The sequence below is a fragment of the Panthera tigris genome, chromosome A2 (assembly GCF_018350195.1).
Source record: "Panthera tigris isolate Pti1 chromosome A2, P.tigris_Pti1_mat1.1, whole genome shotgun sequence".
In the NCBI taxonomy this organism is placed as follows: domain Eukaryota; kingdom Metazoa; phylum Chordata; class Mammalia; order Carnivora; family Felidae; genus Panthera; species Panthera tigris.
In genome coordinates this window covers 11,501,825-11,521,646 of record NC_056661.1, presented here as the reverse complement: position 1 = coordinate 11,521,646, position 19,822 = coordinate 11,501,825, and the positions used below count along the sequence as shown (strand labels likewise).

Below are 19,822 nucleotides of genomic sequence, written 5' to 3'. Positions count from 1 at the left end.
AGGGACGGCAAAACCTGGCGTCTCTACGGTACCAAACACAACTCAAGCATCGACTCCTCCGCAGACCCAGACCCCTCAGCAGAACCCTCCGCCTGTGCAGGCTACACCTCACCCCTTCCCTGCGGTCACCCCAGACCTCATCGTTCAGACCCCCGTCATGACAGTGGTGCCTCCCCAGCCACTGCAGACACCCCCGCCGGTGCCCCCTCAGCCACCACCCCCACCTGCGCCAAACCCCCAGCCTGTGCAGAGCCACCCACCCATCATCGCGGCCACCCCACAGCCTGTGAAGGTGAGCGTTCTCTGTGTGTGCGTGTGGCCCAACCTGGCCACTGGTGGGCTCCTACCACCTCAGCACCCCCTCTTTTTTGTCTTCCCTTCCATAGCAGCAAGGCTTATAGGAGACGAGTCACTGTCACTGCCGGCGCTTCATGCAGAGCTTGTCCTGGCTCCTGGGGCACTTTGTGGGTGTTTTGGGGGCACTGTGCAGTGTTTAAGTCACGGCCTAGAAGCTGTTGCTCTGCTGGCCCACAGGTCCCATAGTTGAGCCCACCCCCCAGGGCTTGCCAACCCCCCCAGCCCCTTCCCTAGTTCTAATTTAGACTGTGCGTGTTTGCAGATGGCACCCTTATAGTCTCTGAGACGTGCCTGCCCTGGGGGGGCCAATGTGTCCAGGCTTGGCTCTGAGCGGCTTCCCTGGCATTAAGTGGGAAGCTGCTTCAGGAGGTTTCTGTGGCCTCCAGTGAGCAGATTGTGCCCTTACGTGTGTGCTTTCTCCTGCCACTGGCAGGTCCTGTCCCAGCTGCAGAGAGAGTGATGGGACAGGTCTTTTCTTGCCTCAGTCCTTCACCCATGGAGTTAACCTTTGAGCCCCATTCCCCGTGAATGTTGGAACCCCAGAAAGGACCCAGCTGCAGGAGTGAGCGGAGGGAGGGACAGCTGTGCCGGCCGTCACCTTTGACTGTGCTTGTCACCCCTGTGCTCTCGGCAGACAAAGAAGGGAGTTAAGAGGAAAGCGGACACCACCACCCCCACCACCATTGACCCCATTCATGAACCACCATCACTACCGCCGGAGCCTAAGACTGCCAAGCTGGGCCCACGGCGGGAGAGCAGCCGGCCTGTGAAGCCCCCCAAGAAGGACGTGCCCGACTCTCAGCAGCACCCAGTGTCGGATAAGAGCAGCAAGGTCTCAGAGCAGCTCAAGTGCTGCAGTGGCATCCTCAAGGAGATGTTTGCCAAGAAGCACGCAGCCTACGCCTGGCCGTTCTACAAGCCTGTGGACGTAGAGGCATTGGGCCTGCACGACTACTGTGACATCATCAAGCACCCCATGGACATGAGCACAATCAAGGTGAGCAGATGCCCCCCCCCCCCCCCCCCCCCCCCCCGAGCTGGGGGCAGGGCTCCTCGGGACAGAGAAGGTCAGAACCTCCTAGGCTGGTCCAAGAGGAGGGTCCAGGCCCTGGGTGCTTCTGAACTGTGCCCTAGCAGCTGTGTCTTCTCACCAGCTCAAAGCAGCCCAGCGCCCCCTGCTGGGAATTGTAGGGGATGGCCTCCAGGACCACGTGCTTGGGAATTTTCTTCCCAGACAGCAACAATGCTGTGCCCTCTGGTCTGGGGACAAGCCCTCTGTGGCCTTGGGCCCTGGTGCCCACGGGCACTTTGCACACAGTTAATGTTCCAGGAGGGGTTGAGAGTTGATGACTTTGCCAGGCGCGCTGGCATAGAGTGGGTCTTGATGTCTCCTCTCAGGAGGAGACACACAAGTGCTGGCATCTTCATTGTCGTATTTTGAGGCCATTTTGGTTATGTTTATTTATTTTAAGCCATTTTGCATTTCTCTCTGTCTGGGAGTAGAGTAAGCCTGCCCCAACATGGGACAGACAGAAGAGGGGACAGTACTTATGTTCCTTTTGACCCGTGTCTTATCCCATATCACCAAGACAGGTGAATGTCAGGTCAGAACTGGTCCCAGCCCTTCTCTTACAGTCTGGCTGAACCCCTGTCTCCATTTATTCTATGTCCACTTGGTCCTTAGTCACAGTGACCAGGATGGGTGGGTTTGGCGTGCTAGCAGGGCATTTCCCAGCCCTGAGACTTGCTTTTGAGTGTCTTTTTGTCCACCTGACAGAGACCTAAGGTGATGACCTCTTCTCTGCTCCGCTGCAAAACTGACTTGCTCCTACAGGCAGCCCTCCTGGCTGTCACGTCCCCATTGGAGCAGGGGTGGGCATAACTAAGGAGGCCCTGTCTTGTCTTTGCAGTCTAAACTGGAGGCCCGCGAGTACCGTGACGCTCAGGAATTTGGTGCTGATGTCCGATTGATGTTCTCCAACTGCTATAAATACAACCCTCCTGACCACGAGGTGGTGGCCATGGCCCGCAAGCTCCAGGTGAGGCCCTGGGGAAGCTCCAGGTACAACATCCTGCAGTAGAGCAGGCTGGGGTCCTGGGTGGGCCAGGCCTGTATGGCCCTCCATAGATTTTATTTCTGTCATTTGCTTTGGTATAATGCCATGTTGCTTTGAAGATGAACTTGAGTCAGGATAGCATGTGCGTCAATATAAAATTGAGGTTATTTTATTGTAAAGCAGGGCAGTTGGTTTTGGTCTTGGGCATTTGGGGTTTTGTTTTGGTGTATCCCACTGAAAACCTCCTGCCCCATACCTGCATTCGGTTGCCCTTGGCCAGAAGAGTGTATGTGCTGTATGTGGCCCAATCTGTTCTCCAAAACAGACCTGTCTCCGGTTGGTGGCAGACACTCTTGTTAGGCAGACACTTGGACACAGTTGTGAGCTGAACTAACTGCTCAGCTGTGGACGTTTCTTCACTAGAGCCTTGAAATCTTTTGCCTTCTAGGTGTTGCGTGAGGCCACAACTTCCTAATGGGTGCCATTGGGGTTTGTGGCCCCTTCAAGTTGGTCTGGGTGTGCACCCTGTAAAGTGCACATGTGAGTGGAAGGAAGGGGGGCAGGTTACAGCATAATGTGTGAACTGACTTCACTTTGCTTTATTTAAAAAAGGAAAAACGTACCCAGATTTGAGCAGTGGCTATCTTTGGGTGGAAAGATCAGGGGTTAAAAATTATGGAGAATTGGGGCACGTGGCTGGCTCAGTCAGTAGAGCATGTGACTCTTGATCTCAGGGTTGTGAGTTGGAGCCCCACATTGGGCGTAGAGATTACTTTAAAAAAAATCTTCAAAAAAAATTCTGGAGAATAAAGTCTATATTTAGTACTTTTATAATCTGCTTTTTAAAAAGTTCTTAAGCTTACACACATAAAAATATCTAATCCCTTATCCCCAAAGTCCTGGGTTGCTTCTGCTCTCAGTGTCAGAGCAGGCCCTGGGGTGGATCACCTGCTGTTACAACGGGCAGGCGCTCTGGTCAAGCCCAGGACCGGTTTGCACATCTCATGCCCCACTCCCACCTGGTGGCGAGGCGGGAGGCTTCCTCACACCTATCTTTCCCACCCGTCTGTGGAGTGCTTACAGGGCACAAGTGCAGACTCGCAAATGCCTTTGGCAACCTGTGGGTCCGTTCAGCTCAGAGGCTGCCTGAGACCCATCGCTTGCCCGTCTCCTGGTTCCGTTAGCTCCACACGTTGTCCCAGACTTACCATCGTAGTGGCTCTTACCTCCTCACACTGGAGCCAAGGCTCCATCTCTCCCGTTCCTTCCCTTGGCCTCCGTCTGGGTCAGGGGCTGCTTTTGGTTCAAAGGATGTGTCCTGGAACTCTTGGGATAGAATAAAAACTTATTACTAGTGTGAACCTGGCTGCTATTATTGAAATGCACACTCAGCCTTGAACGTTATTTTAGTTTCTATTGCTTGTTATTTGGTTTTATTTTCCCTGAGATTTGGGGTGGGGGTGCTTTCTGCTTTCTTCACAAAGCTGCTTTTCCGTTGTTTACTTCTGCATTTCCCATCCTTAAAGAGAGTTCAGGCTTTATACTTTTATGGCAATTCTCATACATGGCCACCAGGTGGCAGTGTTGCCCTCAGATCTTTGTCTAGACTTCGTCTTTCCACTGTCCTGTGAGGACTGGGGGAGGGAGATAGCTTTTTCCCAGATCGATACTCCTACCCTTTATTTGCCCTCATGCAAACAGCTAAACCAAAACAAGTTCTGTGCCAGCACCAAGATTGCTATTCTGACCTACTTTACTTTAAAAAGAATAGAAGGAGGGTGGCTGAGCCTGGGTAGCTTAGTCGGTTAAGCATCTAACTCTTGATGTCAGCTCAGGTCATGATCTCACAATTTATGAGTTGGAGCCCCACGTCGGGCTCTGCACTGACAGCACAGAGCCTGCTTGGGATTTTCTCTCTTTCTCCCTCTCTCCCTCTCTCCCTGCCCCTCCCCTGCGCATGCACTTTCTCTTTCTTTAAATAAATAAACTTAAATAAATAAATAAATAAATAAATCAGAAAGAGAAAGAATTCTCCAGTATATTCTAGCTTTCCCTAATTTCTGTGCCTGTTTTATGTCTTGGTTTTGTCTTTTTTTTTTTTTTTTTTTTAATGTTAATTTTGAGAGAAAGAGCATGAGTGGCAGAGGGGCAGAGAGGGGGCGGGGTCAGGATCCAAAGCAGGCTCTGTGCTGACAGCAGAGAGCCCGATGCGGGTCTCGAACCCACAAACTGTGAGGTCATGACCTGAACTGAAGTTGGACACTTAACTGACTGAGCCACCCAGGTTCCCCTGGTTTTATGTTTTTCATTTTTATCCTTCTGGCAGTGGCATGAACATGACCCAAACATGGGGTTTAGCCATAGTGACACCACTGGGCTATTTTCTTCACTGCAGCCTCTTTCTAAACATTTTTGTTCCAGATACCAGGCTGGACTAGATGAGGTCCTTGACCTGAAGGAGGGTCCATTTCAGGCAGGGGCAGTGCCTAGGGTGGGCCATTTAGCACGGGGCGGTCTCTGCCCTAGCCCGCTTGGCCCACTTCAGGGTGGGTTGCTGTGTTACAGGAAGTGATGTTCCTTCTCCATTGCCACGAGGCAGGTGGAGAGGTATCTGCTTCAGATGCAGAATCGATGTGAAGGGCTTCTTGTCTGGAAGTTGGTTGCTCTGTGGCATTTCAGTCTTTTTCCTCTTCCTCGTAAGCTTTCCTGGATCAGCATGGTTGGATGACTAGATTGTCCAGAGGGAAGGAGAAGCAGCAAATCCCCAACCTTTGTTTGCCTCTTGAACAGGTATTAGACTTGCCTCCTCTTAATTAGACTGTTCCCAAGAACTGGGATTTACCTGGAAAATCACATGGAAAAGAATCCATTTTGTTTTCCTCTTCCAGTCTCTAAATTCTAGGCCTTTAGAAAGCACACATCCTACCACCTGGCAGCCATGGTCACAAAGACGGCCAGGAGTGTCTGGGCTCAGGGTTTCCTCAGTCCACAGGTGGCTTGGGCTGAGGCCTGCGAGCCCATCTGGTAGGCCCAGAGCTGCTGGCGGTACTGCCATTTAGACTGCCTGCTCTGTTGTGAAGCGAGGAGTCATTTAGGGAGTTTGGCGCCCTTGTAGATTACCAGAGTTTTAGTGCAAGAAAAAGCGCAAATTCAAGGTGATGGGCAGTTATTTTTATAGCGAAGTAAAATGAAAATTGCATTGGGGTATCCTGCATTAGATTCCAGAGGCAGGAAGCTTTTTGGGTGTATGTAAATGTGTGTTTCTGAGTGTGTGCACTCACAGCTGCATCTCTAGCACCCGGCACTTAGTGGCCTACCACTGCCTGCATTCTGCTCCCCACCACAGCCCCCCTCCTCTGAGCCTCGCTGTGCCCAGATACGGCCAAGCCCCACAGCCGTATCCGGGCTTGGCCGTGCTTCACCGTTTGGCACTCAGGCAGCTGTTTCACTAGAGGGGTGGAGGGTGTGCTTCCCCCTCGAATCTGACGCAGCCTAGAGTAGGTGACCCAGTGAACATTCTAGCAAGAGGAGACGCCTGCTCTGAAACCAGCGTGCTTTGCCGATTGATGCTGAGAATTGCAGTGTGGGTGGAGGTTATGGCATGCTGGGCAGAGGAGCTGGGTCCACCTCTAGACACTGCCAGCCCTAGTGTGGAAGGCCCGAGCCCCTGCTCCCCTAGAGAGTGCTGGTTGTTGGTATTCACTGCTCATCGCCTCAGTGTCCTCCCTCACAAGACCTTCGACCTAGGTGCGTCTCTTTCGGTTTTGGCGTCCTCTAGCCTGGCCCCACACCCTCTCCCCCATTTTCCACCTGGCCAGCAGGATGAGCACCTGGATTCGTGAGTCACACCTTTCTGTCCTTCGAGACATCCTTGCTAGGTCTCTGCAGCTTTTGGTATCATGTCCCCCTCCCCCACACACACGCCCCGCCCTCATCCTTAGGTTTCAGATTTCCCAGGGACTCTTCACTAGGTCTTTGGTGTTCCCAAAGAACAACTATTAACACTTAATAGTACTTTATAACTATGTTCACTCCTTGAGGGCAGGGAGCACATCGTTTCTCTTTACCATACGGGTGCAAGTCTGTCTCAGCCACGCGGGAAGGTTTTTCTGCGGTAGCTCTAGGTTCACTGGCACTCAAGCCCAAGTGCATTTCGCAGAGTGCCCCCTACTGGAACCGGGGCAGATGGGAGGATGACAGGTCTTGTAGCTGCTCGCGACAGGGAAGCCAGCAGCCCCAGCTTGTAGGCCCCACAGTGACTGCCCAGCCAGCCAGCCAGCCTGCCTGGCCTCCTGGCTTGTGCTCTTTGCTCTTTGGTCTTGGAGCCTTGGGAGAGCAGGGCCAGGGAGTACCCTAGGCGAGGCCTCAGGGTGAGTCCTGGCTTCCATTTCCACCACAGCCACAGCCTGTTGGGGAGAAGCAGGGATGTCCTAGTGGCAAGGGTAGAGCTGTTCTGGCAGCTGGCAGGAGATGCTGGGCACATACATAAGTGGCATGAGGAAGCTCCCACCTGGTAAAGCTCACCTCCCGGCAGCACCAGGTACTCGGCCATGGCTGCCACCCTCCTCCCTCTGTGGGGTCCTGACACCTCAGGCACACTTCTCTAACCTGCCCCCTCCTCCTTGGCAGCAGGCCTGGCTTTTTCTGGACGCTTCTGTGGGTCTGTTGGGGCCCCGGGGCACTGGGCAATAAGGGTCTTGCTTGCTGCCGCACTGGGGGCCTCTGCCCCGGTGTGAGCCCCCGTCTCCTTTAGCCAGGGTGGTGACAGTCTCTTGCTCATGCCTCCTGGGTGTCTTTTCCACTGCCACCCGACCTGCTCCAGAATGTATTTCTGTATAAATTAGAAATTAGAAATTTCTGTATAAATGACTATAATTTATAGTAGCAAAACCACTTATACAGCAGAATCCAGGTTGTCACTTTGCTGGGAGCAGGAACTGCCTTGGAGGAGCCTGACTGGGTGGTCTGGAGGGGAGGGGACAACACTGCAGTTGGGGAGGACACCTGCCCTGCTGCCCAGGGGTCGTCCCCTTTCCCAGCTGCCTTGGGGACAGAAAACCTGAAGCTGTGCTTCCAGAGATATCAGGAGAGGCTTCTAGGGCCAGCTGTGTCAAGTGTACCCTGGTTTGTTTGACACAGCAGCCTCGGAGCTTGACCCCACGGCCCTCCCAGGCCTCGTGGGCCATGCTGCTCCGAAGCATCAGTTCACACTTGGGAAGGCCCATTCTTCTGCGTGAGATGCTACGTTGACATTTTCTAGGCTTAAAGCAGGTCCTGCAGTCCTTCTGGGAAGCTAACTTTGTTCTTTTCACTGCTGTTCTTTGTCCTGAGTCATCTCTGGGCTTACGATCATGGAGCCCTTGGGGTAGGAAGGGACCTGCCGGCTGGCTGGTGAGGCAGGGCTGTTGGGCCTAGGTGCCCAGACAGAGCTGCTGCCCCCAAGCTCTGTGACCCCACGTGGAGTTCCATCGGATTCCTGGGACTTACAGTTGGAAGGTCTCGGAATCCTGGGGTGGTGGGATCCTGTGCTTAACAGCCCTGCGCATGTGGGGTTGGGTCTCTGGCACCTCACAAGATTTACTCCCTCCTGTAGCCTGTCTCCAGCGCCCCCACATCCACTTCTGTTATACCTTTCCCACCTTGCTGGCCATGCCCTGGAGACCCCTCAGCCAGTGGCATGGCTCTGCCCAGGTGCCCCAGAGGTGGTCTGAGGAGGGAGTGGGGGCGGACACGTGCCTGCTGCAGCAGAGGCTCAGCTGCCTTGCCGGCCTTGGTCTGTGCACGAGGCACACTTACTCCAGGGCCGGGCCTTTGCATGTGCTGTTTGTTTCCTCTGCCTGGAATGCTCTCTCAAACTGAAGACCCCACCTGCTCCCTGAGGGAGTGTGAACCGGAGGCAGGCAGAGGTTCCTGTTCTGTTCATCATTGTATCTTAGTGCCCGGCCCTGGCATGCAGGAGGCACCCTCGGGATGTGCTGAGCTAATGAGAACCTCAAGGCACTGTTTGCGGGTCTTGCCCTCGGCCTGCTATCTATCTAGGATCTCCACACAGACGTCCTCAGTGGGCCAGCTGCCTCCTGTGACGTGGGTCACATGTACTTACCTGGCCTGTGTCTCCTGGAGAATGGGTGCCAAGCCATGTCAGAAGGACATTTCAAAGTGAAATTTGTGAGAAGTGTTGGAAGAGCTGACGAGGGTCCTCACCCAGCCCCTTGTCTTAGTGGTGGGGTGTGGGGGATCACCATCAGCCTAGCCCTCTTTGGCCCTCCTGCTTACTTCCTGTTGAGTCAAGCCCGGCAGCCAAGGAGGCTTGGTGATGCTGAGCCACATCCCAGGCAGCCCCCCACCACCCATGCCTGGGCCCCCGGCAGCCCTCACAGGCACGGCTTCCCCCCCCCCCCCCCCCCCCCCCCCCCCAACCAGGATGTGTTCGAGATGCGCTTTGCCAAGATGCCAGACGAGCCTGAGGAGCCTGTGGTGGCCGTGTCCTCCCCAGCGGTGCCACCCCCGACCAAAGTGGCAGCCCCGCCCTCGTCCAGCGACAGCAGCAGCGATAGCTCCTCCGACAGTGACAGCTCCACCGATGACTCTGAAGAGGAACGAGCCCAGCGGCTGGCCGAGCTCCAGGAGCAGGTGAGGATGTGGGCAGCCCCGTTCCCAGTCACCTGGAATGCATGGGCTGGGCAGTCTCCCCAGGGTTCTCCATGACCTGGCAGGTCCCAGCTTGGAGTTCCAGCGGGATGAGGGGTTTAAGGGTGCTGACCTCCCGTGCAGTGGGAAATCAGTGTGCAACTTCTGGCTCCCCAGAACACCTACTAACAGCCTACTGTTGACCAGAAGCTTTACCTGTAACGTAAAAAGTCGATTAATTCCTATTTTATGGGTTGCACATATTATGTAGTGTATTCTTACGGCAAAGTAAGGAAACATCAAGAAAATCATAAGAACTGGAAAATATATTCATAGTACCGTATCGATCGGGAAAAAAATCCACATATAAGAGGACTTGCACAGTTCAAACCCACATTGTTCAAGAGTCAACTGCATATGTGTACACTGTGGGTGTGGAGGTGGGAAGACATGGCTGTTCTGCGGGCAGAGGCGAGGCTTCTAGATGCTTCCAGCATCTGAAAGGAGGAGCCTCAGCCAGGATGTCCGTCTCTCCTGAGGCCCTACAAGCCAGCCATCAGGGCCTTAGTACCCAGCCTCCCAGGGACCCTCCTCCTGGATGGCTGTGGAGCTTGGTATCTGCCAGCTTGGGCAGCTTCTCCAGCCAAGAGGACACTGGCCATCCTCTGAGTCCACGGCCTGGGTGGGTGTGGGCACTTCAAAAATCTGGTGAGGTGGCAGGTCACAAGGCTGAGGGCCAGCCCCCTCCCTGTGCTTCCCTCCTCCTCTGCACCCTGGTGCCCGGGGGTCCACCCAGAGACCAGGATGATGGGCGTGTGTACCTTGCCTGTCTGCTCCACAGCTCAAAGCCGTGCACGAGCAGCTTGCAGCCCTCTCCCAGCCCCAGCAGAACAAACCAAAGAAAAAGGAGAAAGACAAAAAAGAAAAGAAAAAAGAAAAGCACAAAAAGAAAGAAGAAGTGGAGGAGAATAAGAAGAGCAAAGCCAAGGAACTTCCTCCTAAAAAGACCAAGAAAAATAACAGCAGCAACAGCAACGCGAGGTCTGTGCCTCCCTGAGCTGCCCTGGGTGGGGACCCCTGCTGGCCACGGTGGGTAGGGAGGCTGCCTCGCACCCTTTCTCCTGGGGTGGGTCTTGGCACCCAGTGTGTTTGGGAAGGGAAGGAAGATAGGTAGCATGGAGCAGAAGGTGAGGACGGGGCATGGTTTGCGGTCTGTCTCCGTTGGGTGCTCCCAGGAAGGCGTTGCCAGCCTCCCCTGTTTCCCGTGAAGGCCATCTGGGTGGGGGTGTGGAAGCCCTCCCCTAAGCCCCAGATGGAGGAATGGGTGCCTCACGTTGACAATGGTGTCTGCATCATCCCTTCGTAGCAAGAAGGAGCCTGCGCCCATGAAGAACAAGCCCCCTCCTGCGTACGAGTCGGAGGAAGAGGACAAGTGCAAGCCCATGTCGTATGAGGAGAAGCGGCAGCTCAGCCTAGACATCAACAAGCTCCCTGGTGAGAAACTGGGCCGCGTGGTGCACATCATCCAGTCGCGGGAGCCCTCCCTCAAGAACTCCAACCCCGATGAGATTGAGATCGACTTTGAGACTCTGAAGCCGTCCACCCTTCGAGAACTGGAGCGCTACGTAACCTCCTGTTTGCGGAAGAAAAGGAAACCTCAAGGTGCCCTTGGGCCCCTGGGGCAGGGTGTGCTCTGAGTCCTGGCCAGCCCTGGCCGACAGGGAGGAGGCTGGGCGAGTGGGCATTCTCCATTAACTTTGCCTTCCAGACATGGCCGTCTCCCTCTGTAGGCTGTTTTTCCAGTTACAAAAGCTGTGTCCTCGACACAGAAACCTCTGGAGGGCTGTGACATCACACTTGACCCTGGGCTGGTGGTGCCATTCTCCACCTCCTGGTCGGTACCCATCTAAGGCCTGCCTGCACCTCAGTGTCTTCAGCCTTGCTCTGAGCAGCAGCTTCTGTTGCCCTTACCACTGGGTCTTCCCCAAAAGCCAGCCACCCCCGCCCTGCTGCCACCTCTTTGGAACAGAGGGTGAGGGCCAGGTGCAGGGGCCAGGAGGAAAGATGTTAGGTCCACACTGCCTGCTTTGCTTCTCTGCTTCGACACGGGCCCCTCCACAACAGTCTGCCAGGCAGCACTTGCCTGTTCAAAATGTCTCATCTTAACTCACGGCTTTTGTCTGGAGACCAGTAGGACTTAATATCCACATCAGAGTGTTGTACGCAGCCTTTGTCCCAGTCCACGTTGACTCCTGGGGCGCTCGGGCCCCTCCCTAGGGTGCTGCACAGTGACACTGTGCCCTCAGTCTACGCACCGAGGTGCTGGGAGACTCCCAGGGCTCTTTCACGTCTTGCTTTGTCCCTGCCGTCATGTCTTGGGGTCCCCTGCACCCACTGTCTGAAAAGTAGCTGAGGGAGCCTGAGCTCAGCGGTCCCTCATGTCAGGGAATTACTTCCTGCCTTGTCCCTTAACTGTCTGGTGAACCCAGCATAGGGTATTGAGAGATTGGAGGGGCTTTGAAATTCTAGTATTAAGCCAAGCTTTTGGCTGGCACGCGGTAGGACTGGTCAGGGCCTCGTAGAAGCAGCCCACTGGCCCTTCTTGCGGGCGGTTGGGCTATTCCTGTGGCCAGCAGTAGCCCCCTAGGTCGGGGCCCTGCCTGACTGTGTCCCTGTTGCTTTATTACAGCCGAGAAAGTTGATGTGATTGCTGGCTCCTCTAAGATGAAGGGCTTCTCGTCCTCGGAGTCGGAGAGCACCAGCGAGTCCAGCTCTTCTGACAGTGAAGACTCCGAAACAGGTTAGATGTCTTACTGAGCTTCTTGTCGAGTTCTTCCCTGTGTTTGGCTCAGTCACGTGTCCAGACTACCCGAGACCAGAGATGGCTGTCATAATAAGAACGGTAACCCTCTCGCTAGGACACTGGGTAGCCCTGTACCCTCACGGTGTTGACACTGCACGATTGTGGGGAGCTCGGGGGGCCTGGTGAGGACCTTGGGTGTTGGGGCCCAGCTGGTGGCATCAGTGTTCGTGTGACCCCGCCCAGCCCTACAGTCTCTTCCTGTCACGGTCGCGTGCAGCACGGCTGTTCAGGTGATGTGCTCCAGCAGCACGTGTGTAGCGGCCTGCTCTCGACTCTGCTGTCACCAGGCTCGGGGCTCTGCCATTCGCCCCAGAGTGCTCACAGCTGCATTGGCTGCTCCTAACGCAGTGTGCACACACGTGGGCCTGCACGTGGGCCCCATGGTGGTGTCCTGACTGACCCTACCGCCCACCTGAGCAGCAGCTTCAGTGTGGGAAGTGGAAGTGAGAAAGGGCAGGTGGAGACGCTGAGAGCTGCAGGCTGGTAGGAGAGAAGCTTTTCCTGCAGAGGGGCGCTTTCCTGATTATTCGCGGGGAGCATGGGGAGAGGGGCAGATGCTCCCTCACACTGGCCCGGAGGAGAGGCTAGAAAGGAAGCCTGGCAACTAGCCTGCTCTGTGAGCTGGAGCTGGTGGGGGTGGCCGTGCGAGTCTGGGGAGGCGGGCTGGCCCCTGGGCAGGTCTAGTGCCATCAGCCAAGCAGCCTCTCCAGGCAGGCTGTGGTATGTGCATCCTCAGTGGGAAGTGTATTTCTGGGTGTTTTCTTTCATAGACCTGTTTCGTCTCTGGCATGTTATTCTGACTTAAAACTAATAGTAAGCCCCACGTAGTCAGTTTATGAAGATAATGTGATCTGATCGGGCCAAGGAAGTTTGAGGCCCCTTACACTTAGAGTAGCTTTGTGACCCCTCTCCCGAGGCGTGTGCACACCCGGGTCCTCTTGTCAGCTCAGCCTGCCTTTTTCTGGGGAAGCTGAGGACAGGAGGGCTTCTGGGCCTTCTCACTCTCTCTCCGCTTTGACAGGAAAGGGTACCAGGCTTCCCAGGTAGGTGGGAGGCTTGCCTTGAGGTGGGCGAAGGGCTTCTCCAAGACTCCAGATTCTGTCTCCAGTGGGCCCAATGAGAGTCATTAAGTCATTAAGCTACGTTCCGTATTTCCTGAGCTCCGCTGTATGCAGAGACTGCTGTGGGCAGTTTGCTGCCCTTCTGTCTCCATCCTTTGTCCTTTTCTTCTAACCAGCCCCCCCCCCCCCCCGTTGCTTTTTTATCTGTCAACCAGCAGGGGGCGCCACACCCCCATACCCACCCAGGAAGGGCTGGCAGGAAGCCAGCGCCAACTGCCCTCAGCAGGATGGATGACCATATTCTTGGGCCCAATTAGCATTCCTGGTGGCCCCTGACTTCTCACCTTCTTCTGTGCCAGCCATGCCGCAGGTTTGCCTTTGCTCTGGGGTTTTGCACCTCCTGCAGTTTCTAGCACGCTGCTCCTGCTAGGGGTGTCACAACCTTTTCTCCTAGGTATATGAGTGACCAAAAGAAAACCCCAAAGCTTGGAATTGGCAGGGGACCCGATTGTTAAAACGGCGCAGTTTGGCCAAGGGCAAACTGCTTTGGCCCCGACGTAGATCGTGGTACCCAACCGGCAAGCCCTCATTGCGGATCTGTGACCGTGGCCTTTGTCCCTGATCCCCAAGCTCTTCTTTGGTGTGTGTTTGCCTTAGGTGGGAAATCCTCCTGGGCTCCTGAATGCCTTGCACACTCCTACCATCTGATGTGGGGCAGCTGTGACGGAATCTCCAACAGCTCTCTACTGCTGAGAATACTTTTTCCCTTTTTGTGCCCCCCCTTTTAAAGAGATGGAAAGATTGTGCAACAAGTAATCTGAGAGCCCTGGGAACAGCTGTCCTGGCGGGAAGGAGGGTGAGATTTACAGTCTCTGAGCCGACGGCCTGCAGGCTCCCAGGCTCCAGCAATCCGGCCCGGTGGCTTGCCCTGCTGCTTCCGGCCCATCCCTCTTTCCAGGCACCCTCCCCACCTTGAGTTTTGGGAGGCTCCCATTTGTCTTCAAGGTTCTGGCTTTTCCTTTGCCATCTGTGTGCACCGGAGAGCTCTGTTATGGGTCAGCTGGATGCTTCTCTCAAGAGAACCACCGTGTGGGTTTGTGCCCTAGGGCTCAGACACTCGGCCCGAAAATGGGAGGGAGCTTGCGCCCCTGCATCATTGAACGCAGCCACCCGCCACCCCATCCCGCATAGGAAACTGCACTTGCTTTCAGGGCAGCTGCTTAAGCTAGGTCCCTGGAGGTAGGCAGCCCCAATTTCTGTGGCCAGTTAGTGGTTCTGCCTTGGGAAGATAGGACAGGGTGGGGGGTATTGAAGGTATTTCTTTTGGTCTTTTGGGGTTTGTTTTTGCCCTCCTTGTTCTTGTGTTTCCATTTGGACTGGAGCCGAAATTCCTGAAAGGGCCTATTTTTGTCACTTGTACTAAGGGTCGTTTCTGCTGACAGGGCCCTGAGACATGAATCACCAAAAGAAACCAAACAGAGGCACTAAATTGGAGCTTGGTGGGGGGGTTGGGGGGGTTGGTGCATAGATCCCTTCTCTGGCCGCTCTCCATAGATAAGGATGCTGTGGACTACTTAAGGCATGGGGCTGGTCCTTGGGGCCAAGCAGCAGTTCAGGGAGGTGGTGCACCCACAGATGGAGTTGGGGGGGCAGGGGTTGGGCTTTCCTAGCTCGGTCCCAGGCCACCATGTGTTCCTCCCCACCGCCCAGAAGCACGCTGTTGGCCAGTCCCACCACATCCTCTGAACCCAGCTATTACTTGGATTATGGTCTTCCATTGAGCTTCAGTTCTGGATAAAGTTCGAATCTGCTTCAGGGTTCAGTATTGGGACAGGGCAGGGGATGCAAATGCCACTTTCCCACTTGCTCCTAAGGCATCTGTAGACCTCGGCTGGGCAGGCCAGAGGTGAGTGCCTGGTTCCCCCTTTTCCGCAGCCATCCCAGATGGGCTTTGGGCAGAGCTGTGTGGCCTGTCGGTCACCAGTGCTGGGATCATGTCTGCCTGGCTCACGGGGCCAGAGGGAATGTCCTAGGACTCTTTGTCTAGCTTTCCACCCCATTGTGACGCTGATGACAGCCTCCTTCCACGTGCCATCCACGGGTCTTTCTGGGTAGGGTGGGTACACAGCTCCTGTCCCTCTTAGGACTGCACCCTTGTACCGCAGCTACCTGGCTGGGACGGGTTCAGGGAGGTGTGGGGTAGTTCTCTTGGATTTGTGCCTGGTCTTCTAGTTGCAGTGGGAGCTCACTCCAGCTATTTTAGTCTCCTTGTTTCCTTTTCCCAGGATTTGAGCTTGTGGGTGTTTCTTAATAGCTCCGGGGAAAAAAGGAATGCTTGATGTTTTGGAAAGATTTGAGCCGGAAAGTGCAGACAGAGGCCACAAGGCGTTCTTCCCAGACAACCAGCCTCAGCTTCCGACCCCTGGGGTCTTTGAGGGACTGGGTCCCAGGCCCATCTTGGGGCCTGCTGCTGCCTGCTCCAAGGGTGTGATACTTGCTCTTGGGAAGAGGGAGAGGCCCCTGGTAGGGGCGTAGGGAGGTAGGAAGGGACCTGGAGGGCAGGACTGTAGCTGGTCTGCCTGTGCTGTCAGGTGACCCCTCTCATACACTCACATGCAGGGGTCGCAGCTGGAGGGACTCTGGGGCTTCGTGGGCGAGGGTGAGCCTTGTGGAATGTGCCCTGAATGACAGTCTGGCCAGTGGGTGGGTTTTTCCCACGCGCACGCACACACACACTTGAAGACCACGGGACTGCAGTGCTGGTTGCATCCGTGACTCTGGCAGAGGCATCTCCTCTGCTGTGTGGGTGGGAACATGCCCCACGCCCTTCTCCCGTCAAGGGGAAACACTCGAGACCGCTTTCCTCCTCGGCATCTTTTTTTTTTCACCCCACCTTGACGGTGTATAGAATTATTTGGTCTTTTTGTAATTTGTTTTTTGTTGATGTTTCTTGGTGTTTGTAGGAATGCAGAAAGGAGGGTGTTTGCTGGAGGTCCTGCACTGCACAGCCCCTCTCTTGGGGGTTTTCTTACCTGTGCCCCAGCCCTGAGGAAGGGCCGGCATCACCTCCCTGAGAAAGACAGTGTGCAGTAAAGCAGATACAGAGGGGAGACAAGCTCAGGGGCGGGCGGGGGGCGGGGGGGGGGGAGGGGGGGCGGTGCCTGCTGGACGTGTGGGCACACCTGGCTGGTCTTCAGGAGTGATGGCAAGGACGACAGGCCAGGGCATCTCTCACATTCAAAGACCAGTAAAGGAAATGCTGGTCCATGCTCAGGGTGCACGTGAACTTGTTCCTGGAAGCAGTTACTCTGTGTGGAAGCACGAGCAGGCTCTGGGTGGTTTTGGAGACGTCCACACGTGCCGGATCTGTGGCCCTTGTAAAGGGAAGGTGGGTCTGTCCCCGCCCGCGGCTGGCCAGGCAGGGGGCAGGGCTCCCAGGCTCCGGCGCCGTTCTCTCGTGCCCTGTCCGTGGGCAGGGCACAGGAGGCTGGCTCGGTCTGTGGTTCTTCTGTTCTTGTGACTTGAACGGTACATTCCACACCATTTCTCTCACACTGGTTTCTCTCTCCCTCTATGTAGGTCCTGCCTAATCATTGGACACGGACTCTTAATAAAACGGTCTTCAGTTCCAGATTCCTTCCCAGCAAGCTATAGCTTAAGTCCATTTTCTTCTGTGAAAGGGACAGGACTCCATCAAGTTATGGAATTCCTCAGAGCCCTGGGCCTGTCCCCTGGGGTGGATTTAGTCCTGTCCAGCAGCACACGCCTAATCCCGCCTCCGGGAAGGCTGCCTGCTTGGCTGGCCACCCGGGCCTCCTGTGTAAAGACTGCTTGGCTGTCCTGCCCAGCCTCCCTGGTCGTCTGGGGTCTTCTGGGTGGGTGGCATCTCCCAGAGGGTGATGACAATCTGCTCCGTGTGCAAGGCCCCGTCACGAGTATGTTTTCTCTCTTCATCCCTCCCTCTTTTTCTGGATCCTAACTGCTTTCCTCCTGGATCTTAAAATGATGTTAGCCCAGGGAAGATCTCATTCAGCCTAAACAAGAACACTCTGATTAATCTAGAGCTTTCCCCAGTGAGGAACAGGGGCTTTAGGGGCAAGCCTGGCTGGGCTCAAAAGCTCACGAGGTTGTCCCTCAGCATGCCCTCTTTCTGGTGGCTTGTGAGGCTCCAGCCAGAGGCTGTCACCAGCCACAGACTACTCCCGGCCCCTGGAGTCTTCCTTCTGTTTCCATTGTTCCCATTGTTGCCTGTTGGGCATTTTCCCAACTTTTTTGGCCTCTTTGCCCGAAGTCACAGAGGGGAAAGTACCTCTTGGGCTGCCTCCCTGTCCCTCCCAAGTAATTAGAAGCAGGCTACAGGGGGAAGGGGTGCTTTTAGGAAGGCCACTGGTGAGGGGCACTTGAGGAAGAGTGGCCATGCAGCCAGGTGACCTGTCCCAAGTGGGGTGGGACGCTGGGCTGGTGGGTGAGAAAAGGCTCTCAAACCCAGAACACTGGACCAGTCCGTAGTGAGGCCATCAGAGCCCTCGGGGTTTGCTCTGTGCACATCTCTGAAGGGGTGTCGCCAGTGCAAGCACCCTCTCAGTCTTCAGTCCCCTAGAATAATGACAGCCTCTGGGGGTGGGGCAGGCCAGGGTGGCCACATCATCCAAGCCCTGTGAGAGGCACTGAATAGGATTTTTTGCTCTAAAAATAAATATCAGCCCTTTTTTGGTCATGAATCCAGCATTTCAGCAGAAAACTGCCTGATGAAAAGTCCCTTAAGGAACAGCATCTGTGTTTCAGGGAGTTTTGTTTTGTTTTTGTTTTTCTTTGTTGTTGTTTTTTTTGGGGGGGGGTTGGTTTTTTGGGGTTTTTTGTTTTTGTTTTTGTTTTTTTTTCCCCCCTCTTCCTTTTTAAAGTGTAGTTTGTGTGTACTTCTTCAAGGCTTATAACAGTCTCCTGGCACCTCGGAGCCTGCCTTCTAGAGCTGGAAGCAAGTTTGAGGAGGTGTAGTTCACCATCAGCAGCTGGTGGATGCTGGCCACCTCCTGTGCAGAAACCCTGGGACACTTCCTCGGGGCCTTGGGTTCTAGATCCAGCCTCTCCAGGGCCCTGCAGTGATGCTTGCGAGTTCCTAGGCTGCTCTCTGATCCTCTGGCCAGTCTTCTTCCAGTCAAACTCATTTGCCAAACAGACTATTTTGAGTTGCCCTTTGGCCTGTGCCTGATGTGTTCCCAGTGCAGCTCGGCCTGGCTGGAGCCAGGGGGCTTCATGCCCAGAGATTCCCACAGGACAGTTGGGAAGCTGCTGGCATTGTCTTTCTGGGAAGATTCTGCCGTCTTGGAACAAATGGCAGCCTGGATTCCCACAGTGTCGGCCTGTGTTGCCGCTCCACCCCTTCCCACACTCGTGCATACCAGCTATAGCCACAGGCCAGCTCGCCTGCAGGGTCTCTGCTCCCTTGCTGTCCAGGGATCCTGGCCTCCTTGCCCATCGGGCTTTTATCTATCAGGGAACTCGATCTTTAGACTCGAGCCGTCACCTGTGCCCAGTGCCCCAGGAATAGGGCAGAGAGAGCAGTGCCCACTCACTCCTCATTGGCAGCCTCCTGTGTGTGAGCAGGGGCACGTGCCAGCTGGGCCTTGACACACCAGCCAGCCTGCGGGGCCGGAGGAGTTGCTGTAGGAGGGGCGGGTGGCCTGGGCCTCTGCTAGCGCCAGGGCTCCCCAGTCCATTGCATTGAGGGGCTCTGTGCCTCTGCCCTGCCCTTACCCTCAATCCTGTCTCCTTCCCTTGAGTGGGGGCGGAGGGGGGGGGGGGGCGGGGGAGGAATCAGTGTTTTAATCAGATTTTACAAAAACGTTTTAATTCTTTGTACAATTACCATCCTATGTAAAGATGAAATTTGTGTTGAGTTCAAGATTTTCATGGAATAAAGATCACACAGTACTCGAGGCCATCTTCATGTAACCCTTTCTAGAGAGTTTTGTGTGGGTGTCTCGGGGCTGGTGTGTCGTGAAGCTGTGCACTTCCTGTCTTGTCTTCCTACCAGTAACTCCAGCAGGAGGCTCGGGCCACATGAGCTGTACGCAGCTGTCCCAAACAGGCTCCAGCACCCTTTGGTCCCCACCGCCGGCCCCTTTTGTGACCTCTGGTCCTGGAGGTCTGCTGCGTACCTCCCACCGGTTCTCCCGCTCTAGGCCCGTCCCCCTCCCCACCGGCACTTCCCCACAGAGACCTGGGACACTTGCCAAGGCAGCCAAGACCCACTCTCTGGAACCCCTGGGACCCCACAGCATTTTGTCCCCATGAGTGCTCACGTGGGCCTCTCTGCTCACGGCCTGCGAGGGGATAGTGAGGGCACACAGAGCTACCACCGTCCCTCCTTTATGGTAGGAAAAAAAAAAAAGGGGGATTCCCCTGAGGCCATGAGATGACAGGCCACCCCAGCCCTCTCTCTGCAACACCGTGTCTTCTCCTGGTCAGACTTTCCCCACTGAGCCTGAGCCCTTTCTTACCCTAGGTTCCAGTCCCCCAGCCTCCCAAAGGCCTGCCCATGTGTGAGTGGCTGCTCCAGCCTCCCTCGAGTTTCAGTGTCTGTTCCTGGGATCTGCTGCGAGAGGTGCCCGTCCTGGAGGGACGCCCCCGCCCCCAGCCCCTTCCTGCTCCCTTCGGCTCAGAGGCCTCTGCACACCGTGCTCTGCCCAGTGCATGGAGGGCCCCTTTGGTCCTGGGCCTCCCACCTTTCTAGTTCAGTGTCCCTCCTTCACCCTGCAGCTGCCAGCGCCATGGCCCTAATCCCGCAAGTCACCCAAACTGTCCCCTTTGTATGTCCCACCCACAAGAGTGTTCCTCTCACCCGGTTTCCTGCC

The 19,822-nt window shown here is 55.4% G+C and overlaps 1 protein-coding gene across 7 annotated transcripts in view; it reads left to right on the top strand.

Moving 5' to 3' along the window:
- The window catches only part of BRD4 (bromodomain containing 4), an 86,765-nt gene that overhangs the window by 57,890 nt on the left and 9,053 nt on the right, over window positions 1-19,822 (top strand). For all 7 annotated transcript variants that reach the window (XM_042978438.1, XM_042978440.1, XM_042978437.1 and 4 more), the window contains 7 exons: window positions 3-292; window positions 992-1,354; window positions 2,268-2,396; window positions 8,838-9,047; window positions 9,886-10,085; window positions 10,411-10,706; window positions 11,734-11,844. In XM_042978438.1, the coding sequence (XP_042834372.1) occupies window positions 3-292; window positions 992-1,354; window positions 2,268-2,396; window positions 8,838-9,047; window positions 9,886-10,085; window positions 10,411-10,706; window positions 11,734-11,844 (1,599 nt within the window). The remainder of the gene's footprint in view (window positions 1-2; window positions 293-991; window positions 1,355-2,267; window positions 2,397-8,837; window positions 9,048-9,885; window positions 10,086-10,410; window positions 10,707-11,733; window positions 11,845-19,822) is intronic.